At 48.5% G+C, this 16,582-nt stretch overlaps 1 protein-coding gene and 1 non-coding gene across 5 annotated transcripts in view; both read right to left on the reverse strand.

Annotated features, from left to right (window-relative positions):
• The window catches only part of TTC39A (tetratricopeptide repeat domain 39A), a 53,446-nt gene that overhangs the window by 25,450 nt on the left and 11,414 nt on the right, over positions 1–16,582 (reverse strand). For 3 of the 4 annotated variants that reach the window (XM_045204367.3, XM_024571188.3, XM_053921795.2), the window contains exon 2: positions 5,964–6,068. In XM_045204367.3, the coding sequence (XP_045060302.3) occupies positions 5,964–6,068 (105 nt within the window). Of the gene's footprint in view, positions 1–5,963; positions 6,069–16,077; positions 16,284–16,582 lie in introns of those variants that run through there. The other variant, XM_045204366.3, reaches the window with a different exon arrangement.
• Positions 11,705–11,866, reverse strand: LOC112314681 (U1 spliceosomal RNA). The gene has a single exon (XR_002975816.2). It is a non-coding gene; the product is annotated as a U1 spliceosomal RNA (small nuclear RNA).

Below are 16,582 nucleotides of genomic sequence, written 5' to 3' on the forward strand. Positions count from 1 at the left end.
ATCTTGGCCCTGCTAGTTACCAGCTGTGTGGTTCTGGTGAGTCTTGCAGCCTCTCTGAGCCTCGTTTCTCCTCTGTAAAAGGGATGCAATAATCCTTCTCTCCCAGGACTTTGCGTGGCTTAAATAGGATGCCATATGGCCAACGATCAATAAATGTGAGTCCCTCCGTGTCCAGCCAGGGTCAAGAGTCATTACCCTGGATGAAAGCTTTCTCTGTGGGGAGGGGTCTCTCCCACAGCACACAGACCCATGACCCCTCCCCCCCACAACCTCATCCCATCAGGCCTCTCTAATTCTCAAGCCCCTGCCTTTCTCTTCCTCTCTCCCCTAACCCCCACCCCAGCTCCACCCACTCAACCCCACCTGCTGGGCCCAGTCTGGTGCTGGGCCCACAAGGAGGAACAGCACCCGCCCCCCCCACCCCCCCCACCCCCGCCCCATCCCAGGGACGCTGGCAGGCAAAGTGGAATTTCCAGTCTGAGGCCCAAGGCCACAGCATGCTCCTGGCCCGTCCCCAGCCCACCACCTGGAAGCTCCCCAACTATGGAACGGACTGGGATTTGGGATTCAGAGGTATGACAACCTCCCTGACCTCAAATAGTCCAAGTTCAGTTTGCACGTCACAGACTTCTCGTTTATACATACAGCATCCAGACCCCTGGGATCAACAGCCCCCTCACCTCTGAGCTAGACCAGCTATGGAACATGATGTCCACTAGGGTCTCACCTTCTGGGCTCGGACCAACTATCAAGATGGGGAGGGCACTGGAAGAGCCCTCAGAAGAGCTGGTGTTGCAACCAGGGACTCCATGGCCACCTGTCCCCTCCTCCACCAGTAGCCAAGGCTCAGGCCCTTGTCAGCTACTTGTCTGCCATCCTTGTCCCCATCATCTGAGTCTCCTGTCTCTGACCCAACCCCCACTGGTCTTTCCTGGGGCACCCCCTCAGTCCCAGCCTAAGGCCCCACTTTCAAGGGCCTCTCTGGACAGGCTGCGCTAGGCTGGAAGGCAGAGGAAGCACCCCACCCCCCTCCCAAGCCTTTTTATTTACTTCACCGTAGTTAAAGCCCTCCTACTGCACTTCCAAGTCCTCTCAGACCCCACCTCACTGCCCTCTTCTCCAGCCCAAGCACCTTCTAGAGCCCTCGTACTCCCGGCCCCCCTTCCATCATCACCCAGCCCTCTCCCTTCTGGGATCTGCTTCAGCTCTCCTCACTCCAACCTGGCCAAGCGTCTCTCTTCCCCAAATACACTAGACCCTCCCTCCATCACTGTAAGGCCTTTGCACAATGTTTGCTCTGCCTAGAATGTCCTCCACCTGGCTGACTCCTTCTCATCCAGCCCATCTCAGCCTCAGTGTCTCTTCCTGCAGGAAGGCGTCCAGGACTGGCTTCATGGTGGGGTCTGTGCAGTGACACTGGGCCTCATGCCTAAAAAGGCCCCATGCTCGCTCGGTTTACTGTCCTGCCATTGCTGTCTTGAAATCCTTAACAATTTTTGAACAGGACCCCATATTTTCATCTGGCAACGAGCCCCAGAAATTATGTGGCCAGTCCTAAAGGCTTCCTGGCCAGCCCCTCCCCATGAGTTTGGGGTCCAGGTATAACTCCCGACATCCTTCATTGCTTGTTTCACTGAGAACAGCCCAACCCAGCACTCTGCTGGTCCCATGGGAGCACGCATGAGGTTTTGCTGAGTGAACCAGGAACAGGTGCCCAATCACCCCTTCCCATGGATCACACCTTGAACTCATCATCATCCCACAGAAGGACTCTGCCTCTGGAGCCTGAAATGATGCCACCTCCCTACCTTCCCGCTTTGGCTCAGCACTTCCCCTGCCCTCCCCCCACCTCCAGCCTGTCTTCTCTTCCTGATGTCTCAACTTACTTCTTCATACCAGCCGCTGTCTTGTGAAATACTCACTGCTGAGCCTTCTGACCTCCTGCTGCACCCACTTAGGAACCATGGCCATGCAACTGCCCACTTTCCCCCAACCAACCCTGAAGGAAGCCACCAGCCACAACAGGCACACTAAGCAGAGGCGACCAACCCCAGCCAGGCCTGTCACACTAAAACTTTTCCCCTCTCCTCCTCACCCCCAACCCCAGCCTGCCCCCTCACTCTCAGCAAGGGGCTTTGCCTCTTTCCTCAGCGGAACCCCAGGGCATGGCATGAACACACTCTGAACTTCCTGCACCTGGCACACACCCGCTCAACCTCCTTCCCTCCCTCGTGGTGGAGGAGGCAGGTGTGGGCCCTCTGCCCAAAGTAAACTCCTCCACCTGCTTGAGATCTGAGACAGCCCCAGAGGCCATGGGTTGTGGAGCTGGGTGGACCGGGACTTGAATCCTGGCTCTGCATCTGGTCAGCTGTGATAATTTTTTCATCAAGAAGACCAGAATGAAGTAGCTACCATGTTCCAGAGACAGTGTTCAGGGACAGACACAGAGTCAATCATAAGGAACTTGAAACAAAGACAACACTACTCAACAAGCGACAAACTGAAGGAGCGGGGCAAGCAGGGGCTCTCTGAAGACAAAGGAGCTAGCAGTAACGTCCCCCACTGCCTGGGATTACGACAATGAAAGGAGACACTTTGTGTACAACAAGGAACAGTGAATGGAACTGAACACCAACATCTTTCCAAGCTTCAATGCTATGACTGCGGAGGGGAGGCCATTTGAACTAGAATTGTTTTCTGAAGACCAACGGCTCTCATCTGAGGTGGAGAGTATTTTTGCTGCCCCCAGACATTTGACGATATCTGGAAACACGTTTTGGTTGTCACAAGGGTCATGGGGATTGTGCTACTGACATCTACTGCTTAGGGGGAAACTCAAATTCAGAAAGAAAGTGAAGACCCTTTTCTGGAATGGAGATAAAAGTCACACTGCCTTCTGTGTGTGGGAAAAGGGGGCCTCATGGGAAGACTATCTCTCTGTGGTGCCACCTTTAGGACGAGGGAAGGTGAGGCAGCCCCTCAATGAGCAGGGGCTGCAGGGGGGTCACTTAGGGACTCTGATGTGGGTACACCTTGAGGGACTGGATGCAGCTTGGCATCTGGTTTTAACAGTTTCCTCTGGGCTCCGCCTCCCTTCTGTTAGCCCCATGTCTGCAGGACAGTTTAGAGTTAGACCAAGGTATGGCCCAGTCTTAGCTGGGCTTTCGGAGGTAAGGAGACAGGCCAGTGTCTGCGCTTGAAGTGGGTAGGACAGGCTGAGCGGCTGTACCCTGGGCAGCCTGGCCAGTGAGGGAAGGCAGCCACAGTCTGGGGTCAGGGACGAGTAAGGGACAGGTAATGACCAGGATGGAAGTAGAGTCAGGAGTCTTCCAAAAACACTGGAAGGGGACACTGGATGTTTGGGAACAGAGCAGGAAGAGGCTTGGCCTGCCTCAGATGATGGTCACACACTGGCTGTAGACCTCTGCTTGCCTGGCCCTGCCCCACCTCAGGTCCAGATCCCCTCAGAGGGTGGGGTGAGGTGTGGGGGCTGCGGCTGGAGCCCCCTTGTACGACACATGATGACCATCACACCTTGGAACCCCTGCCCCCCAGGAGCTGAGCCACTGACCCCAGCAGAACAATGAATGGGTCAGTCAAGACTAGAGAAATTGAACAGGTCAGGCTTGGGGACTTGGGGAAGGAGGACCCCCGGCCTCACTCTTTGCTTTTCCTGGGAGCTTGGGGAACCAGGTGTGGCAGAGGACAACCTAGAGCTGAAGAGGGTGGATTAAGGGTAAGCAGGCACAGACACGATGAGACCCTGCACCCCCGCCCCTATTCCCACCCCAGAATGCAGGCAGCCAGGGGTTCTCTGTCCAGGCTGAGGAATGGAGGACTCTTCTCCGGAGAAGCTGACATCTGGGGCCAGATCATCCTGAAGTTGATGCCGCCAGTTACAAGGCTGCTTGGACTTTCCAGTTGGCCCTTTAAGAAACTCGCTCCTAAATACGACCATGTAAACAGCCAGGGAACAGCGGGCATTATGAAAACCCACAAGAAGAGGGTTCCCCTTATTAAACAGAATAGGGAATCTGGAGAGGGCTGAGATTATGCAGGAAAAGAAAAAAAACATTTTTAAAAGAGATAATATTCTGTAGTGATAATAACAATAAATACTTATTCAAGTGCTTGCTCTGTGCCAGACCCTGTGCTAAGGACTCTCATATTCCAAATACAGATACAAAGAACTGAGAATATTCAGAGAACAGTGAGGAGTAGTAGCCAATGGATCATATATGCTAATTACAAAAACAAAGAAAAGTCATTAGAAGGATTTAATGATAAGATTGAGGAGCTCTCCCGGAAATCAGGGAAGAAAAGAAAAAGATAAAAAATTTCCAATTGGGGGCAGGGGATGATAAGAGGCTTAGAAGAGGGCTGATCTAGGAAGTCTAATATCTGACTTAAAAGAAGCTCAGGAAGGGGAAACAGAACATGGAGGGATGATACAAGAGAATTTCCTAGACCTGAAACACAAAGTCTCAAATAAAATGTACCAAATAAAAAGACATACAGCTCTGGCTGGTGTGGCTCAGTGGACTGAGAGCTGGCCTTCAAACCAAAAGGTCGCTGGTTCGACTCCCAGTCAGGGCACATGCCTGGGGCCAGGTCCCCAGCTGGGGGCCTGCAAGAGGTAACCCATCATGTATCTCACGCATTGACATTTCTCACCCTCTTTTTCTCCCCCCTTTCCCTTCTCTCTAAAAATAAATAAAATGTTTAAAAAAAACCAAAACCCAACCAAACTACATTCCAGCATGTCATTGTGAAGTTTACCACTTGCAGAAATAAAAGAGAAGAGCCTAAGCTTTCCTGGAGAGGAATAAAGGTCATGTGCAAAGTGAGAAGGATTAGGGTTCTCACGGCTATAGTAGAGACTAGAAAACAAGGCACAATACCTTCAAAATTCTGATGAGAAAGAAGTATGTTCATGCAACAATTTCTTAGGAAATTTCTAGAGGACATGCTCTGGTAAAATGAGGGAGGACACAAGAAAGCCGGGGGGAGTTCTGGGAGACAGCTGGGAGAGGGCCGAGGACACGTCTGTCCTCCGTGGGCAGGTTTCCAGGAAAAGGAGGAGCTGAGTGCCTACCTGATACATCCGAGCATTTAGGGAGGAGTGCACAACAGTAGGGTCTGATGGAGAGATTATAAAGAATTCAGGGAAAATGTATAGTAAATTAGGCAAGTGGGAATAAAATGAGACAATTATTAACTCTGGAAAGGAAATGTAGTCTTACCATGTACAACTTGTCTCTGGTGAGCATTAACTTCGTAGGTATAATAATGTAAACATTCATTGTTGATTTAGCCAAATATTGTGATAAAGGATAAGAGGGAGGTGAGGGAAGGGAGAAGGGAGAAGGGCAGAGGTACAGGAAAGCTAACTTCTTGTTTACCAATAGATGATGTCTAAAAGTAGAAAGTAACAACAGAGTGAATTTTATGGTATCTGAATTTTATGTCAATTTCAGTTTCTGGAAAAGTGAAAAAGAGCAGTATAAACATATCATTTAGACATAAGGCAGTAAACCCTAGAAGAATTAGCTAAATAACTATGATTATTACTCTAAAAGGCAGCCCTAGTCTTTAGCACTTTGGGAAAAAATAAAGGAAAGGGGCTGTGTTAACTGATGGGGGAGAAGCCCCCAGTGGGTTCATGGGAACAGGAAATCAAAGTAGAAGAGGCCAGAAGAAGGTAAGAGGAAGGAAGTCACAGTGACCTTGGGGAGGGCCTGGCTACTCACAGCTGTGGAGCAGGGAGCCTGAGCCGTGTTTATGGGACTCTCAGGGGTCACTGTGACCCAGAAGGCTGAAGGCATTCAGTTACTAGGGGCCCTCTCACAGAAGACCTCTGGTTCTCCATGACCCCACAATCCCCATCCCTACACTCACACGTGGGCTCCCACAAGCACACACACAGGCGCACCTCCTACCTCCAACCGGGGCTTGAGACTCACCTGGGCTTGAGGTAGCTGAGTGCTTCTGAGAACTGGTTGGTGAGGAAGAGGTCCAGGGCGATCATGCACTGGTCCAGGGCCTCATGGAGGCTGCTCACAGCAGTCCTGAGGAGAGAGACGTGTGGATGTGATCCGGGTGACTTCAACCCCACTCCTGGCTGGAACAGACTCTCAAGGCCCACCTGACCTCCCTGGTGGGCCTTGGATGCCTGTCACGAGCTCCTCCAGGCTGCCCATTGGGACACAAGGACCCACTTCTAATGTTCCTAAAAGTGGGAGGAGGGCAGAATGGGGTGACACCTCAGATATGGTGGAGGGGATTGAGCGGGGCTGAGGACAGAGCGGCAAGGAAGACAGATTTATCTTACCCCTCACAAGGGTAAAGGGAATCTTTGTGGCCCTTCTGACCCATTGGGCTTTTCTGCGCCCCCCTGGGGGGCACAGCCCACCCACTAAATTCCACTTCAGTCCTTTTCTTGCTCCTTCCCTAGGCCTTCTCCGGCCCACTCAGGCCACACTCTAGAACCCCAGAGGCTCTGTCACAATGGGCTGCAGTGGGCACGGGCCTTTTGCACTCAAGGCTCACCTTGCCAACCACATTTCCAACATTTTCCAGTCCTAACAGTGCTCTGTAGCTCTTATCACCTTCTGACACATAGTTTTTACTTATTTTTGTGTTTATTTTGTGTTTATAGTGTATCTCTCTCTGCCGAAATATATGCTTCCTGAGGGCAAGAATCTTTGTTTTGTTCCCTGCCATATCCCCAGCATCTAGTATCTGCCCCTAAATGAGTTTTTTATAAATATCTGTTCAGTGAGTAAATGAATGAATGAATGAGAGTCTAAGGCTAAGAGAGTAAATCTCTGACCTTTCCGGGCCTCAGCTCCCCCTTTTGAAAATGGGAGATGAAACTAGAAGCTCCCAAAGTCCTATCTGATGATTTTGAGAATGTCTCCTCTCAAGAGGTCTCTTCAGAGTGAGAGAAGCTTCCCAAATGGGCCTCGGTGATCTTCCCGAAGGAGATCCTTTTCCCCCAAAATGAAGACAAAGTCCCTTCTCCACCGGGTAAACTCCTATACACACCTTAAGGCCCAGCTCTAATGTCTCCTCCTCTGTGATGCATCAGCAGCTCTTCCCGGGCCAACTGAAACTTGTCCCGTTCAAAAGTGAGCTCTTTGTTCTCCCAAACCTGTTCTCCCCCAAGTCTTTCATAAATGACACCCCCCTACCCAGTTCCTCAAGTCCAAAATTTCACAGCCATCCTGAACACAGTCCTCTGCTGGGCCTCTGCCGTCGACTCCATCCCTAAGCCCTATCAGCTCTCCCTCCTGAACATCTCTTAGCCCACCTCCCGCAATGGCCCGTGCCCCCCGCTGCCGCCCTCCCCAGTGCCAGGTCTGATGGAAGACTCCCCCTTCCATGCCCAGCCCCTCCCACCCCTTCTCTCCCTGTGTTAGATCATTGTATTCCGTATTTCATGTCTTTCCACTCTCTTCTTTGCTACCTCGTCAACTCTCTCTATTAGAGTCTGAGTGATTTCTTTAGATCTTCCATTTCACTGATTCTCTTCACTTCCATAGCTACATTTTTCATCTTCAGAAACTCCACTTTGTTCTTTTTCAAATCTGCTTGGCTATTTGGGGTGGTATTTTCTTCCCTGCTTATTGTTTCAAGTACATCTTTGATTTTTTTTACACAATTAAAATACAATTATCTATATTCCAGGTATCATAGCTCTAGCATGTTAGACTCTCAGAGAAACTAATCCTGCTATTTCCTGCTTCCAGTGCCTATCGCTCACAGTAACTCGCTTCCTTGTGCGTTTTGTTCTTGCACCATGACCTCCTATCTGATGGGTCCCCTTGGGATGAGGCCACGTTCCTCCAGGGACGATGTTCATTCACTTCGCCAGGTGCCTGGGGTACTACCACCCCGAGACCACTTCAGTTAGTTTTCTGTTTAGCATTTTCAGGACAACAAAGATAGTGTTGTACTTAAACCCAAAATTTGTGTGAGGGCAATATAATTTTCTACGGAACCTTTCTGTCCCCACCAGAACTGTTGTCTCCCATGGCAGGTGGCTGGATGTTCTGTTCCAATCAATGTCCCTCTTTGCTGAAGACTTTTGAAGGTCCCAGATTCATGTGGTGGGGGTGCAGGTCCCCCTCCCCACTGTGGCTGCAAGCCCAGGACCTTACTTCCCTTCCCCTGAGTGGCTGTTAAAACTCAAGGTTCTGGGCTTCTGGTAAATATCCCCAGGTTGCTGTGGCTACATCTCATTCACCAGCCTAATCTCAGCTCTCTCTTTATTGTTGGCTTCAAAGGATTTCTGTTGCTTCTGTGGAAGCTCAGGAATGTATTTCAAAGGATGTTTGTTTTAACTCATTCAGCCTCTAGGTAGGGTTTTTTGGGGGGTTTTAGGGGGTTGTGGTTTTTTTTTTTGGTTTTGGTTTTGTTTTATTTTTAAGGAGAATTTTAGAGCCCTGGCTGGTGTGGCTCAGTGGATTGAGTACCAGCCTGAGACTGAAAGGTTGCTGGTTCAATTCCCTGTCAGGGCACATGCCCGGCCAGGCATGTCAGGTTGCAGGCCAGGCCCCCAGTTGGGGGTGCGCAAGACACAACTCATTGATGTTTCTCTCACATCAATGATGTTTCTTTCCTTCTCTTTCTCTCTCCCTTCCCTTCTCTCTGAAAATAAATAAATACAATCTTTCTGTAAAAAAAAAAAAGGAGACTGTTTAGAAGTGTTATTCCCTCTAATCTGTCCCTCTCATAATAGCCAAAGTTTTTTTTTAATCCAAGTATAACCATGTCACATTTTGGGACTTGCACTCCTTTGCTGCCTTCTCGGTACTTAGGATAAAGACCAAGTTCCTTTCCACGGCCAAAAAGGCCCCACTGGAAGCAGCCCTGTCCCTCTCTCCATGAGACAGGGTCAGTGTCTTCCTTTGTGCCCAGGGCTGAGCCTGTTCTGTCCCCCCATCCCAGTTGGATGAATCAACGAAGAGGCACAACGAAGAGGCAGTGAGCACTTACGGCCCCAGGTGTTTAATTGGCATTGTCTCCTTGAGCCCTCACTAAGCCCTGTGAAATGGGTTATTACCCCCACTGCCGGGGAGGATACTGAGGCACAGAGGAGAGGTGACTTGGCCAAGGTCACATGCCCAAACATGGGTTTTAACTCAAGTTTCTGCCTGAGCCAGTGCCCGCCAGCTCAGCCCCAAGGAGTCAAGTCCATTGTCCTGGTTTATGTCCATCTCTACACAGCTCCAGAGCCAAGAGCCTGCTTCCCATGTCTGTGCAACACCCCGTACCCCGACCACCACCATCTTCACCCCCCACCAAGGAAGAGGTTCTGTTTGCAGAACCTGGAGAGAAGGAGGCACAGACAGATGGATACACAACACAGGCATGTATTCCCTCCCTTGGTGGCCCCAGCACCCTTTTTACTTAACTGTAGTGAGGTGGGTCCTAGGTGACCTCCCCCTCCTCCCCGCCCACAAACACCCTCATCTCTGGCTCCAGGCCAGGCCTAGGGCCACAGAGCAGACCCAGACCTGGACCTGCCTTTTCGGAGCTCGTGGGAATGACAGATGCAACAGATGCGGGCAGAGACCGTGACAGCCAGAGCCCTCATGGGAACCACTGGGGACTGAGGAGGCTCGGAAGGGAGGATGGGGCACACGAGGAAGCTTTCTGGAAAAGATGGCACTGATTTGAGGACAAGATGGAGAAAAGAAGTTCAAGAAGGGGAAAGAGTGTGAGCAAAGGGCTGGAGGCTCGATACCATAGTGAGGAGCGAGCCCAAGCCACAGGGCAGGGCAGGGAGACAGAGGCTCTGGGAGGCCTGCTGGGGGAAGGAGGGGCAGGGGAGCTCAGGAAGGCTAGGGACACTGGGCCCACTGACTTAATAACAGCATTAAAAACCACTCCATCACCACCCTAAAATTATCACTTCAAGTTATCTAAATTGATGACTAATTAGTTCTCTCAATCCTCCCACCAGCAAGAGAGGCAAGCAGGCTCTTATCTACATTTGAAAGATAAGAAAGTGAGGACAGGAACCTAGTCTGCTCCTCCCAGGAGCCTGAAAGAAGACAGAAATGCTTTCTGCAAAAGCAGCTTCGCCAGACCTTTCTCCTCTCCTGGCTGACTGAGGCCCCCACTTGTCCACAGGCTTTCCCTGTGTCTTCAAGCCACCAGGCCACTTGAGCTCCCAAGTGGTGATGGCGGCCCCTCCACTGGGCTTTGTGGAAGCAGAGGCCTGGAGGCGGGGCTAAGCGGGTTGGAGCATGAAGCTGGATGGCGACCAAGGCCAGGAGCTTCGCATAGTGGGGGAGGGAGACTTGAGGCCCAGGTGAGAAGGGGGCTGGAAGCTGAGGGGGAGCATCAGACAGCCTGGAGCCACCCCACTCTCTCCTTCCCTCCCACCTCCCTGCACTAATCTTCCTGGAAGCTGCTACCTTAGTGCCTGATGGGCAGGGCTGGGTAGAGCTGGGGGGACCAGGACCCTCAGTCTCCGCAGGGGGCAGGAAACTCCCCTTCCCTGACCCAGTCTGGGTGAGGGGGCTGTGGGACAGTGGAGAAAGGGCAAGGACGCTATTCAGGGGGTAGACTGGGATCTGAGCTGGCTTTTTACTCCCTGCTTCACCATTCACGGGGGGCTTTGGCTCAGAGGGTTAAGACATTATGTCTGTAGGGATCTGGCACTTCCACAGTGACCTTTCTAAATTGCAAATATGATTGTGACTCTACTTCCAAAGAATCCCCCTTAGCTCTGCATAAAGAACCATGTGGCACGGAGTGAGGTGGCAGGCCTAGTGCAGCGTGGCCTTTGAGTGTTTTGAAAGCGGACAACCCTGGACTCAAGCCACAGCTCAGCAAGTACTCACTGAAGAAACCTGGCCAGGTGCTTTAACCTCCATGAGCCTCAGTTTTCCCATCAATGAAATGGGAGATGGGGAACAACCTCCCATTTGCTGTGAAGAACAACTGAGATAATGTTAAAGCACAGTAAGAAGTACTCAGGAAATGTAAGCGATTGTTATCGCTTCTAAGATTATGTATTTCCATCCTTTCTCTTACTGAGCAGCTCTGCTTTTATAATGAGACTAGATAACTTTAAAAGAAGGAGTATACAGATCTTAAGACCCTGTGATTCTACTCCTACGGGACAACCAAAAGGACACTCACATACATGCAAAGGACAATCATATGAGAATATTCATTGTTTGAACAGCAAGACACTGGGAACCACCTCAGTAATTATCAAGGAGGCTGGATAAACAAGCAAATGGGGGTCACATCAAGCGGTGGATCACCGTCAGGGCATATGGGGGCCAGAACCACAAGGATCTAGAAGGCTAAACCTCGGAAACCTGAAACCGAGTGAGGAAAAGCAAGCCGCTGAAGGATTCATGCTGTGTGACCCCATTTATATAACAATTTTAAAGTAAGCACAAACTACATATTTTTTTTAGACTTACACACTCGGCAAAAGAATGAAAGCGGATAAAAAACTGTAAGACCGAAATTCAGAATGGTGATTACCTCTGCAGAGGTAAGGGGGGAAGAGGTTCTCTGCCAGGGCCTCTTTCTCAAAAAGAAGACTGTGAAACAAACGGGGCGTGACAGTGTTTTCTGGAACGGCTGGGTGGCAAGGGCTTGGAGTTCCCTTCACTGTTTAGTCTATTTTCCTGAAGGCTTAAAACATTTCATGATTTTTTTTGGAGGGGGGGGGCAGGGCAGAGTGTGAACACAGTCCCCCACTACACAAATTATGCAGTCGAGTTGCCCACATTTGGGAAAATCACAGGGTCAGCACACCCAGAGTGCACTGGATAAGCCTCACCCCGGGAAATCCACCTTCGTGATCATGGTGTCTCCCGTGCCAGGTAAGCACATATTTCCTGGTTTCTTTAAGTATATTTTATTGATTATGATAATACAATTGTCCCATTTTTTTCTCCCCTTGATCGCCCTCTGCCCAGTACCCCCATTCCCTCGCCCTTAGTTCATGTCCCTTGGTTCTTTGGCTTCTGCATTTCCTACACTATTCTTACCCTCCCCCTGTCTATTTTCCACCTATCATTTATGCTATTTATTCTCTGTACCTTTCCCCCTCTCTCCCCCTCCCACTCCCCTATTGATAACCCTCCATGTGATCTCCATTTCTGTGATTCTGTTCCTGTTCTAGTTGTTTGCTTTGTTTTTGTTTTTGTTTTTTTAGGTTCAGTTGTTGATAGCTGTGAGTTTATTGTCATTTTACTGTTCATAGTTTTGATCTTCTTCTTTTTCTTAGATGAGTCCTTTTAACATTTCATATAATAAGGGCTTGCTGATGATGAACTCCTTTAACTTGACCTTATCTGGGAAGCACTTTATTTTCCCTTCCATTCCAAATCATAACTTTTTGGATAGAGTAATATTGGATGTAGGTCCTTGCTTTTCATGACTTGGAATACTTCTTTCCAGCCCCTTCTTGCCTGCAAGGTTTCTTTTGAGAAATCAGCTGACAGTCTTATGGGAACTTCTTTGTGGGTAACTCTCTTCTTTTCTCTTGATGCTTTTAAGATTCTCTCCTTATCTTTAATATTTGGCTATTTAATTATCATGTGTCTTGGTGAGTTCCTCTTTGGGCCCAACCTGTTTGTGATTCTTTGAGCTTCCTGGACTTATATGTCTATTTCCTTCACCAGATTGAGGAATTTTTCTTTCATTATTTTTTCAAATACAATTTCAATTTCTTGCTCTTCCTCTTCTCCTTCTGGTACCCCTGATTTGGATGTGGGAACATTTAAAGGTGTCCTAGAGGTTCCTAAGCCTCTTCTCATTTTTATGAATTCTTGTTTCTTCATTCTGTTCTGGTTGAATGTTTATTTTTCCCTTCTGGTCCAAATCATTGATTTGAGTCCTGGTTTCCTTCCCTTCACTGTTGGTTCCTGGTATATTTTTCTTTATTTCACTTTGCATAGCCTTCACTTCTTCCTTTATTTTTCAACCATACTCAGTCATTTTTGTGAGCATCCTGATTACCAATGTTTTGAATTGTGCATCTGATAGGTTGGCTATCTCCTTGTCACTTAGTTCTTTTTCTGGAATTTTGATCTGTTCTTTCATTTGGGGCATATTTCCTTGTCTCAGCACACCTGTTATGTAGTAAGGGGTGGAGCCTTAGGTATTCACCAGGGCGAGGCAACCCACTTCGCTGCGTTGTGATAGTGTATGTGGGGGAGGGGTTCGAGAGGGAACGTTGCTTGCTCAGCTCTCGCCCTGCTTTCAGTCACTTCTCCTGCTTTCCACAAGTGAATTTCACCCTTTTAGGTGCTGCCCTGGTGCTGATTCCTGGGTGGGTGGTTTTGTGCACATTGTAGGACCCCGTGGGCCCCTCTAACAAACTCTCCTGTGAGACTGGAAGTTTCTCCTACAGCTGCAACCCTAACAGGATTTTACAGCAAGAGGTCTTGAGGCTTTATTTTCCTGGTGCTGGAACCCTGGGTTGTGCAGTCTGTCTCACTCCCCAGTTATTCCTCCTGGTTTATCCACACGCGAATGTGGGACCACCCAGTCAGCCAGTGACCCCCTCGCAGAGCTTCCTCTCTGCCCCGGCTACCAGTCTCCTCCCCTCCTACCAGTCTGGATGAATGTTTCTTCTTCAAGTCCTTGGTGTCAGATTTCCATACAGTTTGATGTTAGGGCAGTTCTGATTGGTTTTTTGTTTTTAAATTGGTTGTTATCATTCTTTTGGTTGTGTGAGGAAGTGAAGCATATCTACCTACGCCTCCAGATTGGCCCAAAGTTATTATTTCATGATTTTTAAAGTGGTGCTGATTGAAAGCTTGGTTTGTTCTCCACTGATCTTCACACACAGGTCCAGGCCCAGAAAGGCCTCAGAGGTGTTTGTTGAGTGACTGAATGAGCATCTATAGTGAAAGTGGCACTGCTTTGTCTCTGCTCAGACCCCACCAGGATGGCACTAACCAGGGCAAGGGGCAGAGGCAGATGGACCTGTGTGGCCTCAAAGAAAACAGGGACCTGGAGGGCATGCAGGCGGGCAAGTATGGTTCAGTAGGAGGAAGACCCAAAGTGATAGAAAAGTGAGCTCACTGACCTGGAGGTCCGCAAGGGGCCAGAGGAGCCTGGAGTTGAAGAGAGGGTGCAGGCTAGGATGTGAGTGTGTGAGGAAGAGGGATGAATGTGGCTTCTAGCCTGGGAGTTCAGAATTCCTTGATAAGTGCCCTGTTCTGCCTGCCTTCTGATCTGGAAACCACTTTTCTGGACCCAGTGGGGTTGTACTCAGTCAAGGCTGGGCAGAAGAGACCTAAGCAGGCTCCAGATTTACAAAGACCAGCCCAGAGCAGGAAGGGAGCCACCTCCCTGTATTTTCCAAAGGAGGGACAAGAAGTCTAGGCAGCAATGAGCATAAGAGTGTATATATTCTTTTGAATTAGTGTTTCAGACTTCTTTGGATATATTTTCAGAAGTGGAGTTGCTGGGTCATAAGGCACTTGCATTTTTAACCTTTTGAGGTATCTCCTCACTGCTTTCCATAGTGGCTGCACTAATCTGCATTCCCACCAACAGTGCAAAAGGGTTCCCTTTTCTCCACATCCTTGCCAACATTTGTTGTTTTTTGATTTAGTGATGATGGCCATTCTGACAGGTAAGAGGTGATATCTCATTGTGGTTTTAATTTGCATTTCTCTGATGACTGAGCATCTTTTCATATGTCTATTGGCAAATCTGTATGTCCTCTCTGGGGAAGTGTCTATTCAAGTTCTTTACCCATTTTTTAATTGGATTATTTATCTTTTTGGTGTTGAATTGTATGAGTTTTTATAAATTTTGGATATTAACTTCTTACCAAATATATCATCAGCAAATGTGTTCTCCCATTCAGTGAGTTGTCTTTTCATTAAGTTGATGGTTTCCTTTGCTGTGCAAAAACTTTTTAATTTGATGTAGTCCCATTTGTTTATTTTTTCCTTTGTTTCTCTTGCCAAAAGAGATATATTACAAAATATTGCTATAAGAAATGTCTGAGATTTTACCTGCTATGTTTTTTTCTAGAATTTTTATGGTTTCAAATCTAACATTTAAGTCTTTAATCCATTTTGATTTTATTCTTGTGTACAGCTTAAGAAGATGGTCTAGTTTCTTTCTTTCTTTCTTTCCTTCTTTCTTTCTTTCTTTCTTTTTTTTACAGATATCTGTCCAATTTTCCTAACACCAGTTATTGAATAGACTATCTTTACCACATTGTATGTTCTTGCCTCCTTTGTCAAGCATTAATTGACTATAAAGGCGTGAGTTTATTTCTGGGCTCTGTATTCTGTTCCATTGATCTGTATGGCTGTTTTTATGCCAGTATCATGCTGTTTTGATTACTATGGCCTTATAGTGTAGTTTGGTATCAGCATGATTCCTCCAAGATTGCTGTGGCTGTTTGACGTCTTTGGTGGTTCCATGTAAATTTTGGTGTATTTGTTCTAGTTCTGTGAAATACACCATTGGTATCTTGATAGGAATTACATTGTAATTACATTAATTTATACATTGCTTTGGGTAGTATAGACCTGGAAAGTATTATGCTAAATGAAATAAGCTAGTCAGGGAAAGACAAATACCATATGATTTCACTTATATGTGGAATATATTGAACAAAATAAACTAACAAACAAAATAGGAACACACTTATAGGTACAGAAAACAGACTGACAGCCGTCAGAGGGGAGGGTTTTGGGGGCTGGGTGAAAAAGGTGAAGAGATTGAGGAAAAACAAAAACAAGACCAAAAACCTCATAGAAAACAGTATGGTGATTGCCAGAGGGAAGTGGGGCAGGGGAGGATAGGAGGGGTAAAGGGGGAATGAATGGTGCGGAAGGAGACTTGACTCGGGTGGTGAACTTGAGATTTGACAATACAATATGCAGATGAAGTGTTACAGAATTGTACACCTAAGACCTGTATAATTTTATTGAATCAATGTCACACCAATAATTTCAAGAAAGAAAGAAAGGGAGGAAGGAAGGAAGGAAAAAAGAGGAGAAACAAGTCTAGGAGGATAAAGGACTTGGCCAAAGTCATACAACAAAAAGTCAAGTCAAAACTCACCAGTCAACCCTCCCGCAGTCCCGAGTGTCCCCCAGCCACCTGGCTTCCAAGCCCTCAGCGAGGAACACATTCACACGGGCCCTGTGGAGGGTTCCAGCTGACGGCTGGCACCGGCCTTGTCACCTCCCAGTTCATGTGTTAGCCCTGAGGTCCTTGGCAAATATTGTCCCTGGTGGTGAGGCTCCAGGCAGGGCGGCACCCCACCCAGCTCACCTGGGCCGGATCTCCACCCAGCAACCTCCCAGCAGTCCCCGCTCCCAGCAGCGGCCCCCTAACCACTAGGGCCTAGGAAATGCAGAATTGATCCTTATCTCCCAGCAGTTAATGCTGTCACTGCTCCAGGGGCAGAGTAGGGGTCCTAAAGGGTTTCTCAGTGGGGTGGGCAGGACAGCCACATTGAAAGTGACAGCACCCACCTTCACTGCCCTGTTTCCTGCTGCACCCAGTGGGCTCGGCCGGCTCATTTCTTAGCCTTTTAACTCCTCCAAACATCCCTGAAGACGAG

The sequence above is a fragment of the Desmodus rotundus genome, chromosome 3 (genome assembly GCF_022682495.2).
Source record: "Desmodus rotundus isolate HL8 chromosome 3, HLdesRot8A.1, whole genome shotgun sequence".
Lineage (NCBI taxonomy): Eukaryota > Metazoa > Chordata > Mammalia > Chiroptera > Phyllostomidae > Desmodus > Desmodus rotundus.